Genomic DNA, 22480 nt, shown 5'->3' with positions numbered 1-22480 from the left:
TGGGCATATAAAGCAACTGGCAGTATTTTATTGCTTGAGGGGAGTGGAGGGAATCTGTGATGTTTGTAAAATATATTTACAGTTTTAAATTCTAAAAATGTGTTGTAGGGGGATGTTTATCATAAAGAAGGCTGAGAACAAAGCATTTTAAATGGGACACTGGTCCCCCCAAGAAATCGTTTGGCTTAAAAAGCTCATGTAGAACAGTAGAAGTTGATAGGTTTATGGATCATTAAAGGACTTTTGTATCAATCTTCCACTGCTATTGTTTTAAAAAATCAATTTTCTTTTAAAACCTTTCTAATTTGTCTGAACATTTCAGTTTTACTCGTCAGTAATCCTCCTTCAGAGGTTTTTAATCCCGCTAAAAAAGTCTCTACTTAAAAAGCCTTGCAGGCTGCAAGACCTGCCATTAAATATTTCATTGCATAGGGAATAATAACATATGATCTAATAAAATTTATCCCAGTTGTTGGGGAGCAGTGTTCACCACATGCCACAGCTTCCTACAAGCATTCTGTTCAAACATCTAACCCATGCTTTGTCTACAGAGTGTCCCCTGCTTGCCAGCAGGACGCAGGTCCCCAGAATGACAATGCTGGGCAGCTAACGAGAGCATGGGCTGCAGCACAGCATTCTTCCTCAGCCAGCTGACACTGACTTCCTGATCAAATGCTTTTAAAAATCACGTAACCTGGACACCACTGTTAGGAGTTAACTGTCCTTTTCCCCTCACACAGCTGCTGCTGCTAAAGGGAAAGGACTGTTTCGTTTATACCATGTATAAACATCTCCCCAGTTTCCTGTTTGGGGGGGGGAAAGGCCCTGACGTACCGTTGCTAATGGTAGATTGTTTAGAATGGAATGATTTAACAAAGAATTAAACTTCTAAAAAAGTGATCATGAATTAATATAAGCCTTGAGACGGACAGACTGACCTCCTGTGCTTTTTAGTGCTATGTTGTATCTGAGCTTATCCTCAGAGAAATCCTAAAGGGATTTAGCACCATAATTGTCTTTCATTACCAAATGTCCCACTAAAATGATTTTCTGCTATAATGTGTTTGTGGGATCCCGTGTCTCTGTGTTCATGTTACCATGCTCGGTCTGTTGAAGAAAGGCATTATTCTGCTTGCTCCACTCCCCGCTCGCTGAAGGCTGTTGGTCTGAGCTTCCTTTCTGAGATGCCAGTGGGTTTCTGCTGATGACCAGTTCCAGCTTATTGCCAGATTCTGCGATCAGGGGCACAACCAGACAGCAGTCAAAGTCCCTGGTACGAACGTGGTTTACCTGAGCAATTAGAAGATTGATTTTAGGTAGGGTTTTAAGGAAAGGGAGACCACAAGAGAAACAGATTCATCCGTGAGACAATGAAGGCTGACTTAAATACTCCTGGTAGAGAACAGCCCTGCACAAGACTACTTAACCATAGCATCTGATCTGAGGGCACAGGTGAAGTTTTCTACCGTTGCTTTAACAGAATGAGGCCGAAGTGGGCTTATTTGCCCTGGTTATAGTGGTTATCAGTGCTTACAATGTCTGCTCCATAAATGATACTGAACAGCACATCATTTTTCCCACTTTCACAGCTTTCATAGTATTCACTGAATGAAATGCCATAGCCCACATCTAAAATTTCAATTCAGGTTTTCTCTTGTGTTAATACAAAAACATTTTAATAGACTAGCTGACCAAAAAAAAAAAAAGTTTTTTCCTCCCAGTCCAACTTGGCACTGCACAGATGTGGTCTATAAATGCAACATTACAGAGAAAATCTGCCTTTAGTTCTACTGCATAAAAGCCCAGATCATCATGAGCTGCTGCATTTTCCTACCAGTGCCCTAAGGGATTTATTTGGCGAGTGGCACAGAGCATTAAGATCATTTTTCCCCTTTTTCCCATTTCCCCCACGTCCTTTCCCAGTAGGTACACAAAATAACGACACTGCTTCTCACTGAAAATACAATAAGCCCCGTAGAGTGTTTGGTCCGTAAGTAATGCCTCCTATTTATTTCCATGGAAACTACAGCAGATATGAAGAGCCCAGTAACACTATTTGATTGAGCAGATTCTCAGCTACAAAATGCTATTTTTCAATGTAGTCACCACCATTAGCTGTGCATTTTTGCCAGTGATGAACAAGAGCCTGCATGCCACTCCTGTAAAAGTCTGTACCAGCAGAAGTGACCCACTGTCTCATGGCTGCTATGACAGCACTGCTGCTAGGAAAAGGTTGCCTGTGCAATCCATCTTTCTTCAGCCCAAACAGATGGAAGTCAGATGGTACCAAATCTGGTGAGTGTGGTAGGACAGTCCAGCCAAGACTGGCAATGTGCTCCACGGTCTTCAAACTAGCATGGGGCCTGCTGTTATCGTGTTGCAATAGAAAGGTTCTTCTCTGGCCTGACTGGAAATCGGAGCCTTCAGCTTAGTTAGCATCATGATGTAGCGGTCAGAATTGGTGGCTTGTCTGGGATCCAAGAAATCCAGAAGGATCACTTCTTTCCAATCCTGAAAGACCCATCACTTTACCCACCGACTCTTGAACATTTTCACTGACTGAGAATTCATGTTGCTACTCCATGGACTGCCATTTATGAGTCCAACTTGGAGAGGTGTCGTCACATCTTGCCCCCAGTAACGATGCGATCCAGGAAACTGTCACCTTCCGCTCTAGTTCAATATTAGTTCACACTACTATTAGTATGTTCATACTAATATTAGTTCAACTAATACTAATATTAGAATTAGTTCAATACACCCTGACAAACTTGAATATAGTGCTCTTGCTGTTCTTCTGTGAGCATTCATGGGACCCACCTGGCTCAGAGTTTGTGATATTGCAACACTGTCATCATAGTTTCCAACGCACTGAAGCCAATTCTCAGCTCTGTACACAGTTCTCTGGTCACAATCCACTGATTTGTGCAGATGAGCTTATCAAGATGCTCTTCATTTCATGGTGCAACAGTTGTGCATGGCCATTCAGAATGTGGCTTGCCTTTCATGTTGCTATCACCACTGTTGAAATGCACCACCCCCTGCCTATCTACGCTCACACCCACTGTTTGCTCTCTATAAACATTCAGCAAGTGTTGCTGAATGTCAGTGGGTGCCATTTTTTCCACATGGAGGAATTCAGTTTCACACCTTTGTTCCATCTGCACTTCCATGTCAGACACCGTTGTGTCAGACTGTGCCTCTGCTGCCATCTGTCACACAGCAACAGCATGTAGCAATACTGGCAGGAAGGTTCAGCCCCTACTGCCATACCACCGACATCTGTCTCAGATGTCATGGACCAATATAATAAAATAGGAGGCATTACTTTCAGAGTGGCCCTCATAGACAATAAAGCTGTTCCAATTGAGTGCTAACACAATTTCATGCATTTTTGTGCCCACACATCTGTGTACACAGATGATACCCAAACACCATGCAGTCCAGTTACAAAACTTTTTACAAAATGGACTTTTTATGTCATGTCCATTCACAATAAACCTGAGTGGTGACAAAAACATTACCTGTAGAAGTCTGTCATATGGTTTCAAACCACCCAGATCACCAGGGCCAGCTGGTCGAATGTTTTTAACGTACACTCCTTTTTCTAATAAACCATCTGACACACTGAACCCAAAGTCTTCTCCATCAGAGTCCTTGTACAAAGTTACCTGTGGAGGTAATTGACATAATGATACGGTGGGGAAAAAAAGTTTGTTCTCATCTCTACAAGCACTAGGCAGATCTCCTTCCTACGTTTATTTCACATTACAGCAATCACTTATTTACCTACTACTTGGTACTTCTACTGTATGGGAGTTGGCCCCATTTTTATGATGATGATCTTTATGATGATCTTAATGGTTTCAGTGTGACGGGGAATTGATTAATTAACTGTCACCAAGAATCTCAACTCAACTGCAAGGCTGTGAGAGCTGTTAACAAGACTTGGCATTTCTATGGTGAAGGCCAATATGCAGTGACAAAGACTTGGCCTAAACTAAACCCATGTCATATCTTCCAAAATACCACTGGCAACTTGAGCCACATCAGCCTTCTTTTTCATCAGGCAGTGGTCAACCCTGTAAGGTCCAGTCCCAACAGTGCTCAGTATAAGAGTTACAATGCAACCTTCTAAGAACACACAAACACAGCTCCTACAGAAAGACACTGCAGGAAGGGTATTTTGAAGACAAGCAATTGTGTGATGCCAGCATAGATATGTTAGTTACACAGGCAAGAGACAGCCATTCGAAAGTAGGACATGGATGCTAACCTTGTTAGGAGAATGAGGTTTTCTATATGTTCAGAGAATTAGTACTGTGAGAATAGTTCTGTGAGTTCAGTTATTTGCTAGAAAAGGATTCAGAGACCTCTTTGTAGATGTGCCATGTGTAGCTTTTGATTTCTTAAGTTTTTTTTTAAATTTTTCTTGCTTTGCTTCTCTCTTACATCGGGCAAGCAGACCTATGCAAGAAAATGGCATGGCCTCTGATTGACATGTCAGTGCTGCCAGAAAGTGTGTGCTAATACAGGCACATACCCAAAATCATGCTCTTACTGATACAGTTTATTTCACTTCAGGTTCAAAATTCTGCTTCAAATTATATCTTGGCTGATGAAATGACAGCATGGAGTGCTCTCTAATTTTATCATGGCTTGATACAAGCGAGCTCCAAGTACTGCAACCACTTGCATGTGCCAGCCACTAATGCCATGCCTAGTGGGAAGCAGGTTCTGACCCCTTTGACCACTCCTGGTCTGGAGCCATCTCCATAAAACTGAATTCATCTCTGGTGTCTCTGAATCACAGAATCCTTCCAATTAGAGGGGATACTGGAGGCCTCCACTCAGTCTCCTGCTTAAGGCAGGGTCAGGACTGAGCTCAGAAGAGGCTCCAGCACTCAGCCGGTATTTCACAGAGGAATGCCAAGGCACAGCAGGGTTGGGCACCGTGCTAGTTGATGCTGTTCCAGAAAGCTTCTGAGACTCTGCCTTAAAAACCATTGTGGAAAGATAAGCAAGGAAAAAATTGCCTCAAAACAGAAGTAAAAGATTTGGTTGGACAAACAAATGGCACAGATGGTTGTGTTTTTCTTTTCAAGCTCTCTGCACTTTTCTTGAATTTACTCTGCTTCAGTGGTATATTAACGGTGCTTTAACCAGGGTGAGAACAGACATCTGGTTGTCAGATCACAGCATGTCTAACATGGGTTTGATCTGAGGTATCCCTGAAAGTGCCATAAGGCTAACAATACAGGAAGATGAAAACCAAAAGCAACAACCAAAAAAAAAAACAACAAAAAAAAAACCAAACAGAAACCAATATCAAACTCTCCAGGAAAACTAAAGCAGAGAGATTTATTTAATTTATTAATAGTTGTGTGCACTTCCTGACAAGACTAAAAACTAATTAGCATTGCACCAAGACACGAATCCTCTTTTAAATAACCTTTTCTCCACACTCTCACAAAGATAGGAGGGCTTCTCTTAACTGCTTCTTAAAGAAGCCTTGAAAACCAAATGTGGAAACATGATACAAAGCCTGAGGGGAGATGAGATGTAAAATACTGTGCTGTTCTGGAAGAGATGTTACACTTTTTAAAAGGAACTTCCCACTCATTCCATTTATCTTTCCTTCCTTTTCCTTAAGGCACAGGCATTAAGTGGAGCAGGATTCAACCTCTGATGAACAACTTCTAGACCATATGAAACTGGGGTTCTCTGAAGCCATTTAGGCTGCACTCTTGCCCTAAGTTTTTTTGGATCAAACTGCAGCTAACCCATTTCTGAGCGATCTGTCCTGCTTCTTGAAATCTCCAATGAAGGACACTCCACACTCCATTAAAGCAATCGCTGCCAGTGCTTCAGCTATTTCCCCCATGTTGAAACCAAATCTCCCTTGCTGAGACTTAAGTCTGCTGCTATCCACAAAGAACAAGGAGAGTACTTTATTCTCTCTTTGCAGCTATGTGAAACAAGGACTGTTTTTCTATAAAGTATACTCTGCAGGACAATGCCCTTCCTTACCTTTCAGACCCCAAACTGGGCACTCTGTCCTACAGTCCAGACCTTACCAAAGCCGTGGCAGAGCAGACAAGATGTGATTCTGGAAGGGTATGTATCAGAATACTACCTAATTTCTCTGGTTCTTCAGGTCTACAGATCATAAAAGAGTTTTTAGAAATGGTTTCCCTCATGGCTGTATTTTTTTTTGACTTTTGACTAGCTTAACAGGAATTTGGAAATTAATGAAACTGACAGCTATTTATTCAAGGGATGAGGTTGCAATTGAACACTGCTGTGTCTCTGACAGCTGTCTCGTCTGCAGAGAGCATATTACAGGTTATAATATTAGAGCCACTTCCTTTTAGGGCAGCATATATTTCCAAAAGAAAATCCTCAAGTAAAATCAGTGCCTGATTGTTATTTAATAGTGGGTAAGGGCAAAGCTTTCCCACACGGGTTTCTCATCCTCACTTGCCACTAATGCAGCCTGTCTGAAGGGTGTGAGATTGTAGGCAATTCACACAATACCTAAATCATGCCATCTTATTTGTACTTGTCATCACACCTGTTTGGAAGTTTTGATCTCAGTAGAAAAATCTTGGCTGTAAATGATTTGTTAGACTTTTAAATTTGCATCAGAAGCCTAAGGGAAAAAGAAAGCTGTAACGGAAATTTAATGCATATTTCATAAGCAATTAAATAGTTACAAATTTTGAACAGAGGCTTACAGGTTTTGAGTTTGTTTCTGTGTCTCCCCTCCCTCTCAGATACATGGGAAAATGTTTCATTTAAATTCATACATTGTGCACAGATTAGCTATTGAGAGATTTTAACCAACGGCAATGTTAGGCTAATGCTGACATGCAGTAATACTGATGTAAAATTATTTTGTGCCTAGTGTATATTTTTGTTCTCAGAGGAGTGCTTGCTCTGGGAAACTTTTCAAATTGGTCTGCTATGATTTTAAGAAAAATATTAATCTATTCACTTACCTAAGTAGATAAAATCAATTAAAGGCATAAATTAAATTTGGATACCAATACAGCAACAAAATACCCAGCTAAATTAAATATTACTGATTAAACCATCTAGAACAAACACTGTGACAGATCTGTATGACACTTATCTCAATCCTAGCTTTCTCAGAACAAAAACAGAATAAGTATTTGATGAAATCAATGCAGTTAAGCAAGAAATAGCGGTGAGTTCACGTTAACTTGCTGCAAAGTTTGCAGCATTAAGCAAAATAATTCTCAGGGCTGTGTTACTTTTTTTACAGGGAACCATCTGAGAAGGACAAAGCTGGTAATGTCAGCTGCTCACCCTGCTGCTCCCCTACAGTTACTCATTTGCGTTGGTAGCCTGAGGACTTTTATCCAGCCTTTTTCTCTCTGACCCGACATAGTGGGACATTCGCCTGCAGAGGGCAGAGCACATTTGCCAGCAAGCCCTGCTACAAAAAGTACTAAAGGAATTCCTTTGGCAGTGAATCCAGAGTCACTCATATGGCACTGCAGCTGTTTTGGAAAACTCTAATTGGACAAGTTTTCCTGAGAAATAGAAACCTAACAGGTTATTCATGTTAAACTAGAGGTCTAACATGAACAGTAAGGAGGGGAGAGAAAGTAATAGGCACATTTCTACAGAAGAGCCAATCGGAACTTACTAAGATTGGCATGAATACAAAACCAGCCCTTGATGATTGGGTTAACGTGCATAGAAGCATAAAAATTTTAGAGTTGGAAGGGACTTTTAAAGGTCATCTAGTCCAACTTCCCTGCAATGAACAGGTATAAGCATATTTTGGTGAGCTGGACCATAAGATCCAGGCACTGATAGCTATTTTTCTTAAAAGATGGCTTTTTTTTACTGCCTAGTCTTAAGAGCTAGCAGCTGTAAAACAATACTGATTCATTAGCAGAAGTCCGACTCTTCCTGTCCAGTAAAGCATTTGCTTTATCAGTCAACACAGACTCGTTTTATAATCCATAGAAGAAAAACAGTATCTTTGCTAGGTGTGAGCACACCATGAAGTGCCTGCTGGCGTAGATTTGTCTTCTATCTCACATTTAATTTCCACTCAGGAAAATGGAGCACAGCAACCAACCCCACTAATCTCTTCATATCAAGATGGAAATACAAGTAGCTTTAAACTATCACAACACATTCTATTGACTGCTTACACAGGCAGTTTATTCCCTGTCCGTATGTACGATCCACTCTCCAGTATCTTCTAGAAGTACTCACTCAGCACATACTTGGTGAGACCTTACCTCACCACATGGAAAGAGTTATGAACTGAGCCCAGTCTGAGCCACAGTGAACGGAAAACAAACCAACTACCCTGAGAGGGACAACATGCGACCTCTTACAGAAATTTCTCCATGCTTTCGTCCCCTTCCTGGGCAAATCTCAGACCTTGGGGAGGAAAAAGGTGTACAGGATGGGACGTTCATTCCCATCAAGGAGAACAGCATTGCAACACTCCCCAGAGTTCTGGAAACTGGTTGTTGTTACGGGCTTTTGGGATTTGAGACTTCAACCAGCACGGTGTTTCCTGTGCAGATATGAAGTTGCTTTACCCGTGACTGCCTTGGGGTGTAAAGCCACCTTAATATTAGCCTGTGTTTTCAACAAGTCTTGAGCAGTGAAGCTGCATAGACTGTAAATTTTATATCCTTTTCAGAAAAAAGGAATTATAAAGAGAAGTGAAGCAATAGTTAATTTGAAGGATTCTGTATTGTGTACATTGAGTATCATATATTTGATTCAAAATTAGTGTTAATTTGAAGAAGGACTACTGGGAGCCCAAATCCCTCCTGAGTAATTTTCTAAAGAAATGTATTTTCTAGAAATTAAACTTTGGTTTCTTAATGAACACATTTTGCAGAGATGAGTTATTGGTATTGTCAATTCAAATTAACAGTGGTTCCTCCTTGCAAAAGAACAGTCCCTTTTGAGAATTTGTTGTAAAAGAAAATAGTAGACAAGGATGCATCTTATTTGTTTGCTTTCCCCATAAGGATATATCATTAATGTCTTTCTAGGAACTAATATGCACGGCCCCAGAATTACATCTGTGGAGTCATTATAAAAAGTGCTTACTGTATTGCCATATAATTAGATTCCCTACACTGAATATATTATTTCAAAACTGTCAGAAGAAAAATTACAGACCTTGTGTAACTCCACAGGAGTTGGTGACATGATTTCTTTCATTTCTTGCTTAATTTTTCTCATAACCATGGACTTTCTCCCCACATCTGATGGCAATGTGTTGCTACGAGAAGCTTGACTGTAATGTGGCCTTACAGTGCTTCTTTCCTGGAAGCTGGCTTGTCTTCCCAGCTGGCTACGAGGCTGTGGGTTTTCATGATTCAAACTCAGTGTACTTCCTGACATAATTGTGGCCTAGAGCATTAATGAACAGGTTAATTTTTAACACAGAATGTGGTTTAAGTAAGCGGTTAATTCACAGCAGTAGGAAAAACTTATCTATTCTTTGTTAAAACACAATCACTCAGGGCACAGCAAAAGGCAAGAGGACAGATGTTCAATCTGCTTGCAAGTCACTATAAAATAAAGGACCACAACAAAACACAACAAGAATAACAGAACCCCATAGGCAAACGTTTTCAGATGGCATTTTCAACTAAAATACTGAGCACTGGAATGGCTGCGCTGGTCAGCTAGTTCCCTGGCAGACTGGACTGAAAAGTGTCTAGTACAACTGTTCACTTCAAATATATTTTACATGTAAATAAAATGATGTTTAAGTTGCAGCCTAATTACATTTGTTGGAATTGGATCTATAGGAAGGTATTTACAAGACAGACTGTGAGTGCGAGGTTTATTAAAAAAACAGTGAAGTCAGCAGAACGTGAAGGCAGCTCTAGAGCCAGAGCTGGCAGAGCCACTGCCTGGACACCATCCCAGCCTGGGAGAAAATCAGTGCAGGTACACTCACTGCTTGAAAGAAATTATGCATAATGTGCACACTGCAAGAGCAACTACCTTAGCCAGCACTAGTACTTCAGATACCAGCCCCTATCTCACTGCTGGTTTTAGTCTCAGTAAAAGCTAGACTTCATGTTAGATGGAAGAATGTGCAAAGCATGAAATCTCAGAATCACAGAATAACTTGGGTTGGGAGGGGCCTTAAAGCTCACTCAGTTCTAAGCTCCTGCCATGGGCAGTGCTGCTACCCACTAGATCACATTGCCCAGGGCCCCATCCATCCTGGCCTTGAGAGCCTCCAGAGGTGGGGTGTTGAAAGAACACAATAGAAGTCACCTCATCCACTGGGTGCAATGTACTGACACCGAAAGTATCCACTGTGAAAGAATTCCTTCTTCAGGGAATGGGAGGTAAAGAGTGCTTTGGTACAGTCACCACACAGGAGTGCAGTCTGCTGCTGGGGTAGGATGCACTGAATTTCCTGTTTATTCTCCCTGGTACTGATGGACATGCAAAATGGGAAACTAAGAGTTCAGGCCACAAGCTGAAATCTGATTGGGACAGGATGCAGACAGCCTGCTTGAAAATGAGAAAAAAAAGGAAAAAAGGGGAAGAAAAAGGCAAATGAAAGTTTGCTTCTGAGTCTACTGACCATACTTGTCACACTCGTCTTTCTCCCAACTCCAGCACTACTTTCACTATGAGATAATCTAGTGTACTTTAATAGTTTCTCTTGTGCTCACTGACTGCTATTAGTCTCTGACGGAGCAAAGCATCTGGAGGACTTGGCAAACAACAGGTTTTTTGCTGTTTGGCTGAAGACCTTGGAATGAAAAATGAGAAGGAGTCCTTGGCTATGCGATGGTACTTCATAAAATAGAGGCATCGCCATTCTCAGCTCCCTGTCATGCTAGATGAGTCTTGCTTTCTTTTCAGATCTGCGAGCTGTGCAAGGAAGAGATGCTATAAATGTTACAGCATCTATGGCTCTGAATTTCACTTTTGTAAAATGGAGGTGGCTGTTTTTGTAAAAGGCTGAGGAAAACTCAACGTGTTGAAGTAACTGAATTCTGAATGATCTATTTCCATTTCTGAATTACTTACTTCCATCTCCTTTTATTGTGCTCTGAATATTGAAACTACACGAGAAGCCTGCAGTACCAAACTATATCTAACTATGGAATTAAACCCATATAACATTTTCTCCTTCTTTTCTCTGGTTTGCAATAACAAATACACGAGAATCACATTTTGCTATCCATACATGCAATACAGAAGCCGTAAATCTGAAGGAGTAAATTAATCTAGGCTGAAAAACTTTCACTCAGTTATGCCATTCACATTCCTCCTGGCTGCTAAAGGACTTCAATGACATAAAAATGAAAATGAGATTCTGCCAGTTTTGCAGCTCCAGGAATTTAAAAGAACATAAAAGAAAATATTTTAGGACCTTTTGTTCCTCAACTTTCAGCACCAGCATAATTTTAACTGTTCCAATTAGAGAACTTACAGTAAAGGTGATTAGAAAAATAGACTCAAAGTTACTCTGCCCCTGTCCCTTTGCTTCACCCCCACACACAACCTGCCATGAAGTTAGATTTGCAATTAATTTCAGGATAAAATATGTTGCACAGTGGAGAAATTGCTGTACAACCAACATTTCTCATGTTAGCAGGGCTTTTTTTTTTTTTTTTTTTTTTTTTTTTTCAGAATGGTAAGGCTGAATTCAATATCTCGATAACATTATTTTCTTTTATGTTCATCTTAATCAAATTAAGTTTCAATTTAAAAGACAACCTACAGCATGCTGAGAAAAGCTGCATCAAGCGGCTGCAAGAGAATGGGATGCGCTGCCGCAGGGAGGCTATGCCCACTGAGGAAGTTCTGCACCATTTGCTGCCTGTGCAAACAGCATCAATGGGACGCACAGCAGAAGCTACAAGTCAAAAGCTCTGGGGCGAACACGTTCATAGAATTTCAGTTGCATTGAGTAAAAGAAAATAGCTCTGGTTAGGGGTGGGGGAGGCAGCTGCACAAGCAAAAAGATAAACGTAAAGGGTAGGTACCAAGAGAGTCATGTTTCTCAAACACAGACGCCTGTCAGCCTTGTCCTGTGGAGAGGGGTTAAAGCTTTTAAATGAATTGGTGCGATTAGTGCAAATTAAAAGAAAAAAAAGGAGAAAATAAAATGAATGTAAACCAAACCAAAACCATTATATTTCTCTATAATCGGAAAGAAAGGTTAAGATTGTTCTACCTCTAGTTCCCTCAGAATTCCTGACTGGCCACAGGTCTCTAAATCCTCCAGAGCCTGAGACCAGAAGTTTTCCTCCTGGTCAGCCTCGGTGTTATCATGGGTACCTGCGAAGCTAGATTTACAATGAGAGGTTAAAAAAGATGGACTGTTTTCCCTTGAAAATATATTTTACACATGTGCCTTGCCACAGATTGCAAGTTGAACGACAGAACTTTACAGTAGGTAGGCAGGAGTGGGGAGGTCGCCGGTCGGGAGAGGCCGGATGGGCATGCAGAGCACATGGCAGCCAGGTCTTCCCATCACCTGGCGGTCACGAGCAGCTGGCAGGATCCGAGCAGGATGTTGTTCAGGAAGGAGACACACGGATTTCAAGAACAGTTGAATATACATTTCTACTGATCTGAAACTGGGTCCTCCCTATGCAGATTAACGAATCAACCAGGGCAGAGCTGCTCTGTGCAGCAAAATGTTTGTAATAAAACCTTTCAACCTCACAGACTTCTTTCAGGGAAATATGAAGAGCTCTCATTTTGGCAAACAGCATTTTGCAAAGGAGGGATAATGGTGTTTTCACTGATTCCTTCAAACTAAGCTGCACTTATTATCAATTTAACCCCACCTGAGTGCCAGAAACTGCTCCAGTAATTTTATACACAAACACAGAGAAACCTCCAGAGATGCAACTGGCTTGCATGGAGACCTAGATCTCTGAAGTTTCATAAAAACACTGAAGCATTATTACTAGCACTCCAGAGCAAGCTGTTAGGGACAGTGATGCTTAGGAAGGTTGCCCAGTAAGAAAGGTCAGACCAAAATGCCAACAACGACTGCAGAAACACAGCCCAAAGCAACACTGCCACTGTGTGTGTGTGTGTGAGGGTAGAAAGCAGGAGTTCTTTGCTGCCTTAGCAAAGGAGGTCAGCTCAATGAAGGTTCACACAAGCGTCAAAGCAGCTGCAAGGGAGGGGGCTGCTGAAAGGCTGAGGGGGAGGATGAGGGAAGGAAAGAATGAGAATTCGGCCTTTTGGTGGCAGCAAGCTGTTACTTTGGAGCAGCTACCCATGGACTGCAGCTAGTGGTGCTTAACATCACATAAACAGAGCAAACAGTATAATGGAAGCATCTGAGGCCTTGCTTGACAAACAGTGTTACTGAGAATAGCATGAATGTAACACGGTTAATGTGATAGCTTTTAAATGGGGGAATTGCCCAGCACAACCGATGATAGCTTGAATGCTTCACACACAGGATACTCTGCCTTAGAGATGCTTTCTTACAGCTACTATCAGTCAAGCAGACAATGGTCAGCCATTTCAAACTCCTATTGCAATGATTCTCCATCTAGCATCAGTGTCTCCTTTAAGATATTGCAATAGATACAGCAGTGGTGAGAATACCTACTCAGATCACAGATGCAATTCCTCTCAGGCAAGATAAGAAAGTATTTAAAACATGATTTTAGAAAGATCCTTGATGTCTGAAATTAGCTCTTTCAGTCACCCTAGGTAGTTATTCTAATGGCTAATGATGAACATCAACTACTTTATCCAATACCTTTCTTTATATTGGATAGTAATACTGTATTATAAAAGAGAACCCGAGTTAATGAACAGGTTTATATGTCTATCCAGCAAAGACTGGATTTACTAGAACAGGAGGTCCATTCCTTCTCTAAATCCTATGAAATCTGAAATTATAATGCTTGTAAGTCTGGACATCTTTTTGGCCAGAACAATTCTTCTCTCTGCCCTCACCTCCCCTTTTGCTTTTTCTGAATCTTATCTCCTGGCATGTGAAATGCTCAACATTTTCACCTCCATTATAGCCACATTAATAAGCGGATTTGTAGCCAAGCAACTGCATCAGAAAAAAGAGCTTCCAAAAACATTTCTCATCTATCTTTTTTTCCTGAAACAAATCTGAGAGATTGGTTTTATGTCACATGAAATACTATTTGAGCTGAAGCAAATAAATCTGTCTTTCTGATGCTCATTCAAAGAGCCATCAGGAATTCAGAAATACAAACATGCCGAGGGTACCGGGACAGATATGAAGCCACAAGTGCCTATGGTTTGGCTCTTGTTGCTATAGAAGAGAGCAGATCCTCTCTCTGTGTTCCCCTCCCATTTTTTTATCTCTATCAGGAAGTGATAGGATGTTCCAGGATCTGGCAGACTCATTCCTGTATATAAAATTCTAATGTGCAAAAAACTTTCTTTGGAGTGGGAACTGTAACTGATTTATTCTGTCTGTCAGTGGTAGGTAGAAACAAGGCTACGGAGCAGCTTATGCTCTCTGGTTTCACTCGCTTCCAGCTGTAATGTTATCATCACTCAGTGGCATATTAGTGACGTGCTTTCTGCTTTTACCCATTTTTCTCCTCTTTCTCATTTTAACTGTTTTTACTTTCTTTCCTCTCTCCCTCCTCCTCAGCCCCAGTCCAGTCAGGTCTCACTCCTGTGCACAGTTTTCCTACCTGGAAGTGTTCCACTCTTCCAGCTGTCCCCCACCTTTCCTCTGCCCACCAGAGGCGCCTTTCCACAGCTTGCCCTCTTTCTTCATGCTCCTGATATTCTCTCCCCCTGACCTTTCTACAGAAGTTTGCTTTAAGTGATTTTCTTGATTCTCTCCCAATGTCTCAGTCTCCTTCTGTTGCCACATGTTCTTGGAAGCTGTGCTACACAAAAGAAAGGTAAGAAAAATTACTTTTTAGTGTAGAGAGAAGACAGAGTGCTTAGCTAGAAGCATAGAGGTTCTGGAGTTATCTTTCACAGGCTGGAAGAACAGATACATCCTTCTCTAATACTCTAGCACTTGGCACAGGAGCACTATGAGGTCTGGCATAATTCATTTTACAAATACAATATTAAAATAACCATTATTTTAATTTCTGCTGTATCTCTCAGGTAAGTAGAACAAGCCACTTTAATGTGCATACTTTTTTTGAACTGTGCTTTAAATTGGTAGCGGAATACATGCTTGTAATTTAGAATATTCTGCATTTTACAGTCTGGCTTTCTGGTTCACTGCTCATCAACTTTTTCAACCTATTACTTATGTAATTGTAAAACAGCAGGTGATCTGGAATCTGAGGCTGCACCTTATCCGGGAAACAAAAGATGAGCTTTTAATGTGGATAAAAATACTGCTCTCAAATTAAAGACAGCACACTTACTAAAAATGTGAAGGAAACAATTATTTCCTTTATTAAATGGTTTCCATTAATAGCCTATGAAAACTTCCAGCATATTTCTGGCCAGCAGGGACCAGAGGAGCTGGACAGAGGCTGAGTATTCACACTTGTATCATCCTGACAGACTTGTCCCCATATAAAATGCCATTGGGCAATCTGCTGTATCGGAGGATTTATCAGTCAGCTTCCGAAAAGCTGCACAGTCATCTAAACCCTGCCTTGATTTACATTTCAAAGCTAACTGATTTAAAACTTACGGATTTACTTATCCAGCAGGCTTACAGAGGAAAGATTTTCTGCTGTACTAAACTATAAACTGAGACTTCAGGCTCACTGTGATACTACACAATGTGCAGTATCTCTAGAATGTGTGTATTTCTAGTGAAGGATGTGCAAGTCCTGACCAACAGGTACAATGAGTACTGAAATCTTTGTTTTGTTCTGTTTCTGTTTGTTTGTTTTTAAGTAACTGAAAATAAATATGTGCCTTGTTTTTGGCATCATAATCTTCCACAAACACCATTTATATACACTGATAAGTTTCATTAATCATAAATACTATAACTCATATTTAGGGAATGAGCTGCTACAGACGAGTTAGAAAATAATAATTTCATTCTATACAACAAACGTCCTTATTTGAGGCATTAATGCAGCTGAAGATAAGAAAACAGAAACTTGAACAAGAGCTTACCTGCTTGCCGTAGGTCGGTCCCATTCATCATCGCTCAGTGCTGTGTCATGAAATGGATGGTTTCGTGGTCTGCTTGGAGGGGACAAACTGCCCCTCTGTTTAGGACTCCTCCATTCATAGGCATTGAAGTTGTATCCTGAAGCCTGATAGCTGGGTCCTAAAAAGATGAATTGTATATTCATGACACTGTATATATCGTAAAGACAAAAAAGTAGACCTTTAAAACTAGGTTCTCTAGAACTTGAACGTGGGCTGATAATTATTGCTATTGTAGTAGTAGTAGTAGTAGTAGTAGTAGCAGCAGATACTTAGCATAATAAATTACCTCATTTGTTCCCCAAATTAGCAGCACTCTAAAGCTTCTTCTGTGAAAGTTGATCAAAAACAAAATCTTAAATATATCCAACTCAGATTTTCTATCCTTTGTCTCATCTACTTCGAACACTTTGTGCAGGACATTTCCACAAGTTTCCAATTTGACTTGACTTTGAATATTAGTGAATAAGTTACGAATGTCCACCATGTGTTAACTTGATCATGTATGAAATATCCAAAACTTATTCTATTAAGGAAAAAATACTTCAGATCTACTAAATGGAGTTTGAAAGGATTCATTAAAAGAAACATACAAACTTGACTTTTTAGATGACAAGCAAGTTTTTTCTTCTTAGTAACTTCCTCAAATTTGGAAGCAATGCAGCCAAAAATTAGGGACGTATTAGGATCAATTTTGCACACTGCTGATCTGCATTATGGCTATTCAGATGCAAAAGTTGGTATGGCACAGAGGCTGGATTAAGTGCCCCACCAGGAAGGAGGGTGCCCGTCTTGGCACCAAAGGGGCAAGGGATCAGTAACACAGGTGTAGGACTGTGCTATCACAGCCGTCACAACTCTGTGTAGCTGTGCTGCCTTGAGAAAAGACTTAACATGCACGACCTACACAGCACGACCCTTTGGGCAGAGGGGACTTGCTCTTGTCAGGGCTGTTGCTTTTCACTAGGAAAGCTGAGGAAAGGCCCGTCTCAGGAGATGTGCACCTGGGAACAATAAACACCCTTGGAAAGCTCAACTTGCAGAAAGAGACTTTTCTCTCAGCTATTTCCAAGTGTTTCAAGGCTGTGCAAGTGGCATTAGACAGCCTCGGTGTATGAAGAGTTTTTTCTGCATGCTTTTATCTTTAAAGCAACATTGGTGGTAGCTGAATAGCTTTTCTTTTACTGAATTAATTCTAATTTAAATTGCAAGTAGGAAGCCAATGGACTCCAGCTTTTAAGCAACATATTAAAAAGAACATATGGATTAGCATGTCACAATCTGATGGTGATCCGGTACGCAAATTGCAGTACAGTAGAACTGCTGTACATACATATTTCACCTTGACAAATTCCTTTTTCAGTCTCTGTAGTTGGCATTTTCTGATGCGCATTGTGTATTAGAAAATTCTGTTTTGTTGATGGCTAACCCATATCACTGCTGTTACCTCTCTAAGGAGGGCAATTCACTTCCATATATCAGTCCAGACCTGTCTCCCTTAAATCCCAGGCAACCACAGAATTGTGTGCTTTTTTCCAGCTAACTGACAAACATTAACGGACTCCTAAATTCTATGAAGGGTTTTGGATGTGAAAATGTGACTGTTGTGTGGGGAATCCTCCAGATTACTAAGGCACACATATCAGACAATGGTACAAAACAGGGTGTCAATTCAAGGAGAAAAAGGATGTCTCACCAGCACTGAATTAGCAACTAATAGGATAAAGCATTATCTGGAGCTCCAGAAACATTCCCCAAACTCCTCATTTTGCTTTGCCTGTACTTACGCCAAAAAAGGTTTGGAAAGAAGCCAAACAACTTGACAGGTCAAGACAGAATGAACTTTAATAGAAATGTGGGTCACAGTAGTACCACAGCAAGAGATAAGGTGCAACTCTGATTACACTCAGGCTGCTTAAGAGAAGTACTGTGGACCCAGCCAAGCATGGGGTGATTTACTTAAGGGAGACATAAAAAACATTTTGAGACAGTGGTTTAATTTTTGGTATGGAGTCTGAATGACCGGGATTTAAGAGAGCACTCTGGACCTCAGTTCTTTCCACAGTTGAATAATTTGCCTCAGATGTAATCAATTCAAATACAAAATGAGAGCCATCATTTTCTCACTTTCTCAGAAATATATTCCCTAGAACTTTAAACAAAACAAAACAAACAAACAACAACAACAACAAACAGAAGAAACTCTAACATGATGTATTTTGATAAGCTAGCCAGAACAGTTAAAAACAAAAAAGGCAACAAATTCATTCCAATTCTATCTCCAGTGAAATACAAATTACACAGGAGGAGATCAGTTCATTACACTGGGTATAAAATAAAATGTTATATGTAACAGTAAGTTAAAAGTAAAACGTAGAAAACAGGAGTTGTAATTAAGAGTATTGAGACCATCCCGTGGAAAGGAAAGTTTATGACAAAATACGTGCAGTAAGGCTAAGAAATATTTAAAAGTTAAAGAACAAAAAAAAAAATAGACATTAGCAGTAACATCAGCTACTTCTTGACCTTGTTTCAAACAAACCATTCTTATTTAAAAAAAAATACTGAAAATCTTATTGAAACAAGTCAAACAGAAGTATAAAACTTAGTATAAAATCATGTCTTTCAACTGAAAAATAGTTTTTGAGGGCTGAAAGTTAATTGTCCATACTGCAGTAATGAGGGAGAAGCAAATTTTACAAATCATGAGCAATGTTTAAATTTCTCCCTTCAGCATTTTATAATAAATCTGTTGTCTGTTAAAAATTACTGCCCGTGGGCATCAAATTCATGAACACCTTCAGAGTGATCTGTGCTTTGCATTGATCTATATTTGAAGGATAAACTCATTTAGTTGTGTCTGAGCTATGGACTGGGCTATTCAGATGTCAGAAAAGCTAACAAAAGCCTGTTAATGTATTGATAAATGCTTCATAACACAGCACATTGTCATAAAAGAATGTATTTGAGGCCAGCCACGCATAAGAAATCATGCTGCCTGCCAAGGTGTGTGGTTATAACACACCACCACATTACAAAGTAAAAGGTTTAAACGTAGTACAGGCAAGGTTGTCTTTAGGGCAAAGGAAGGTCAACCAGGAAGACAACAATTTCCACTCTAAACACTGATAGCACTCTTGATAGTACCTTGATTTCCAAAGCTGGTATCAATACCAGAGCCATCCCATGACTCTACCGCGCTGTCAACACTGGGGACTGTAGCAGAATAGATGTCTGAGAGTTTGCCAGATTTCTGTGCAGCAGAGGTTTCATCTTCAGCATCACTCAGTTCAGTTATATGACCCACAGGGACAGAAAACTTCTTGGGACTGGTAGCTGAACAGGATTATTAAAAAACAAACAAACAAAAAAAAACAAAAGGGTGGGGGATGGTCATTACTTTAATGCAGTTCTAAGAACATGCTTTTTCTGCTACTGACCTGACATTTTCTCCAGAGACAGCCTAAACGCTTCGTAATCTGTAAAAACAACTCATTAAAGATCACTGATGCTACTTTGGTCATACTTACCATCTGTCTGCTTCTTGATTTTCAAGGTGACAGTTTCTCCTGCCATCTGTAATAAATGAATGGCTTCACTCAACGGCTTTCCTTTTAGGCTGCTACTATTTATTGCTAGGATTCTGTCGCCTATGTGGATTGCCCCAGTTCTACAGCAAGAGAGAAATTAAACATTAGAAGAGCAGCCAAAAAAAAAAAAAAAGCAAAAAAAAAAGCAAAAAAAAAAGAGACCATTTCTTTGCATATTTGGAGGCATTAAACTCTCATCTTTCTTTTGTTTTGCATTCATAGTAATTCTATTGTTAGAAACGCTTGAAGCAAGTCACCTTTGTTGTGGTGACAACAGCAGAGCCGAAGGATGGAGATTCAGATTTCAGTGTTACTGCAGTAGTTAATAAGCTGTGGATGATATTCATTGCAGTCCATCTGAGTAAGAATAATCTCAGACAGTTCGATAGATTTTGAAATTAATGTAATGTTTCTAGAGTCACAGAACAGATAATGGCAGTGAGAGCAAGTAGCCTGCTATTTCACCAATGTGGCTTTCCAGATGGATTGCATCACAGGAAGAAAACAAATTCTCTTTGTGTAAATGCACTCCTGTTCTGGCTGAGCAAAACAATCGTGTTTTGTGTTCTGTAAAACAGTTCTGTTGTGTTTTTTTCTCCGAAACAACCATGAAACATACAAGTTGCAATGGCTCTACCTGTCTTAATGGTGACAGGTGACAGAGGACCTTAGCATTTCAATTACTCTCTATCCATTAATTACCATGAGGAACGTTTCTGCTCCTCAGATAGCTGTGGTATAAGTGAGTGCGTATACAGACACTGCAAGCATACTATGAGAAGAATGTTTTCAGATAAACTTAGATACATTTAGTGCTTTCCTCACCTGTCCTAATACAAAAGGCTACCACCTTTAAAAGAATGTTCCTGTGACTGAGTAGCTTTTCCAATGATATCTGAAATACAGATCACAATTTGCTCTGATTTGCATAGTATATGCAAGAACGTCCTGTTAAGATATTCCTCATGTTCCCGAACTCAGTAACCATCACAAAATGACAGCGAAAATGTTATAAACTCAGATCCAAAGAACTGCTAAAACATGAAAATTAGCATGGTAGGGTCAACAAAATTAATCTTTATCTTGACAAAAAGAATTAAAGTAATTTGCCTTCCAATATACCTTTCAGCTAATCCTCCTTTTGTAAGGCTGGAAATGATTATGGGATCAAAAGGCTCTTCTGTACCAGAGATTGTAATTCCAAGAGGTCCACCATAGCGCTTGAGCTCAACAGTATAAATAATTGCTCCTGAGCTCTCCTGCTCATCTGCAATAAATGCCAAACAGATGCAGTTGGTTTCTTGTGAAAGAGGGAATGAAAAAAATCAACACATTCAATCTAGTGACTGGTAATCAAAAACATTTTCAGGATTATATTTCAGTACACTTCTTCATCATACTCTACTGGATTATTTAGAAAAAAAACAACCATCTTGTGCAATTTCTTCTTTATTTCTTCTTTATTTATAAGAACATGCTTATATTGACGTTGCTAAAACAACTCTCCTTACTGTAACAGGACTTTTAAAATCTTAGTATCTTCTTCCTATTAAAATGTGACGTCAGGCTATTTTATTAGAGAAGAAATACTTTACTAATGGCTTAGTAAATGCCAGAACTTTTCTGTTCCTTGAACTGAATGGGAGGTATTTGTAACAAAGGAGACTTCAAAACTTTTTAAAACCAACTTCCTTAAAAAAGTTGTGGGAAAGGCCAAAAGTCATCATAAGATGAACATCTGTCTTACTAAGACAACCTGTAATACATCCCCTCTTTTTAATGGAGAAATTTTAAGCTTTCATAATTGAATAAAAAATAGCTTCTGAATTCTGAATTATTAACTGAATTGAATAAGAATTCCATTCAATTTTATTTATTTCCCTATTTGCATGATTTTTGTATTATTTTGAAATTTTAGTCTCACCAAATAATCATCATAAATGTAAAGAATTTATTTCTGGCTAAGCTAAGTGTATTTTCTGTGAGTGGTACCTAGTTGGTGCTGCATCAACAAGAAAGGTTGCTTTATTAATACAGAGCATGTCCTCCACATATTATCTAAGATGTACCACAGTAGGAGAGAAATCCACTGGAGTATCTTTTAATTGTGAAGGTATATTTTAAAACTTTAGATGTCAAATTTCTCCTATTTCTCCTCAGGTCAAATGCTCCCTTGCCCATCTTATGATATTGGTATTCAGCCAAGGTGTGTGGCCTGGCAAGCAACATTTTCTAGATCTGTGGGTAATGACATTTTGAATGGTTCAGTAAGTATGGAAAATGTCTAAGATGCACAGTGAGTAAATGTGACTAGAACTAACTTCGGACAAGTCAGAAAATTCAAATGCTCACATTTTTGTTGCAGTCAATGAAAAATTTTAAGAGGAGAAAAAGAAAACTGCGTCACTCCATAGATTCAAAGTATTGCTTCCTTCTAACACTGCACGCGATATTTCAGCAGAGCTGGAGAAACACTAATATCTTTGATGTTAGTTTGCTTCTTCCCAGTTTGCAGAAAATTTAGGTCTAATTTCCCTCCATCCCAAATCCCCCCTATTTCCCACTTGCTATTGTTAACAGAATCATTCCACAGAGTAATCACAGATTGGTTGGGGTTGGAAAAGACCTCTGGAGATCATCTAATCCAACTTCCCTGCCAAAGCAGATTTTTCTATAGTAGATTGCTCTGGCTTGCCTGTTGGAGTGTTCCTGGGGCAATGACAAATCCTCTGAGACCTGACGCT

At 39.9% G+C, this 22480-nt stretch overlaps 1 protein-coding gene across 11 annotated transcripts in view; it reads right to left on the bottom strand.

Annotated features, from left to right (window-relative positions):
• Positions 1-1053: 1053 nt before the first annotated feature.
• The window catches only part of GRIP1 (glutamate receptor interacting protein 1), a gene marked incomplete at both ends in the record, with an annotated part of 306122 nt that continues 284695 nt past the window's right edge, over positions 1054-22480 (bottom strand). For 6 of the 11 annotated variants that reach the window (XM_079548305.1, XM_079548296.1, XM_079548301.1 and 3 more), the window contains 9 exons: positions 1054-1290; positions 3525-3671; positions 9187-9420; positions 12033-12077; positions 12224-12335; positions 16111-16267; positions 19294-19482; positions 19662-19816; positions 20859-21003. In XM_079548305.1, coding sequence (XP_079404431.1) covers positions 1054-1290; positions 3525-3671; positions 9187-9420; positions 12033-12077; positions 12224-12335; positions 16111-16267; positions 19294-19482; positions 19662-19816; positions 20859-21003 — 1421 coding nt within the window. The remainder of the gene's footprint in view (positions 1291-3524; positions 3672-9186; positions 9421-12032; positions 12078-12223; positions 12336-16110; positions 16268-19293; positions 19483-19661; positions 19817-20858; positions 21004-22480) is intronic. The other 5 variants (XM_079548298.1, XM_079548303.1, XM_079548304.1 and 2 more) reach the window with 1 other exon arrangement.

The sequence above is a fragment of the Tetrao urogallus genome (assembly GCF_951394365.1).
Source record: "Tetrao urogallus genome assembly, chromosome: 1".
NCBI classification, from domain to species: Eukaryota; Metazoa; Chordata; class Aves; order Galliformes; family Phasianidae; genus Tetrao; species Tetrao urogallus.
Note: the sequence above shows the minus strand (reverse complement) of the source record. Positions and strands in the feature narration are given on the sequence as shown.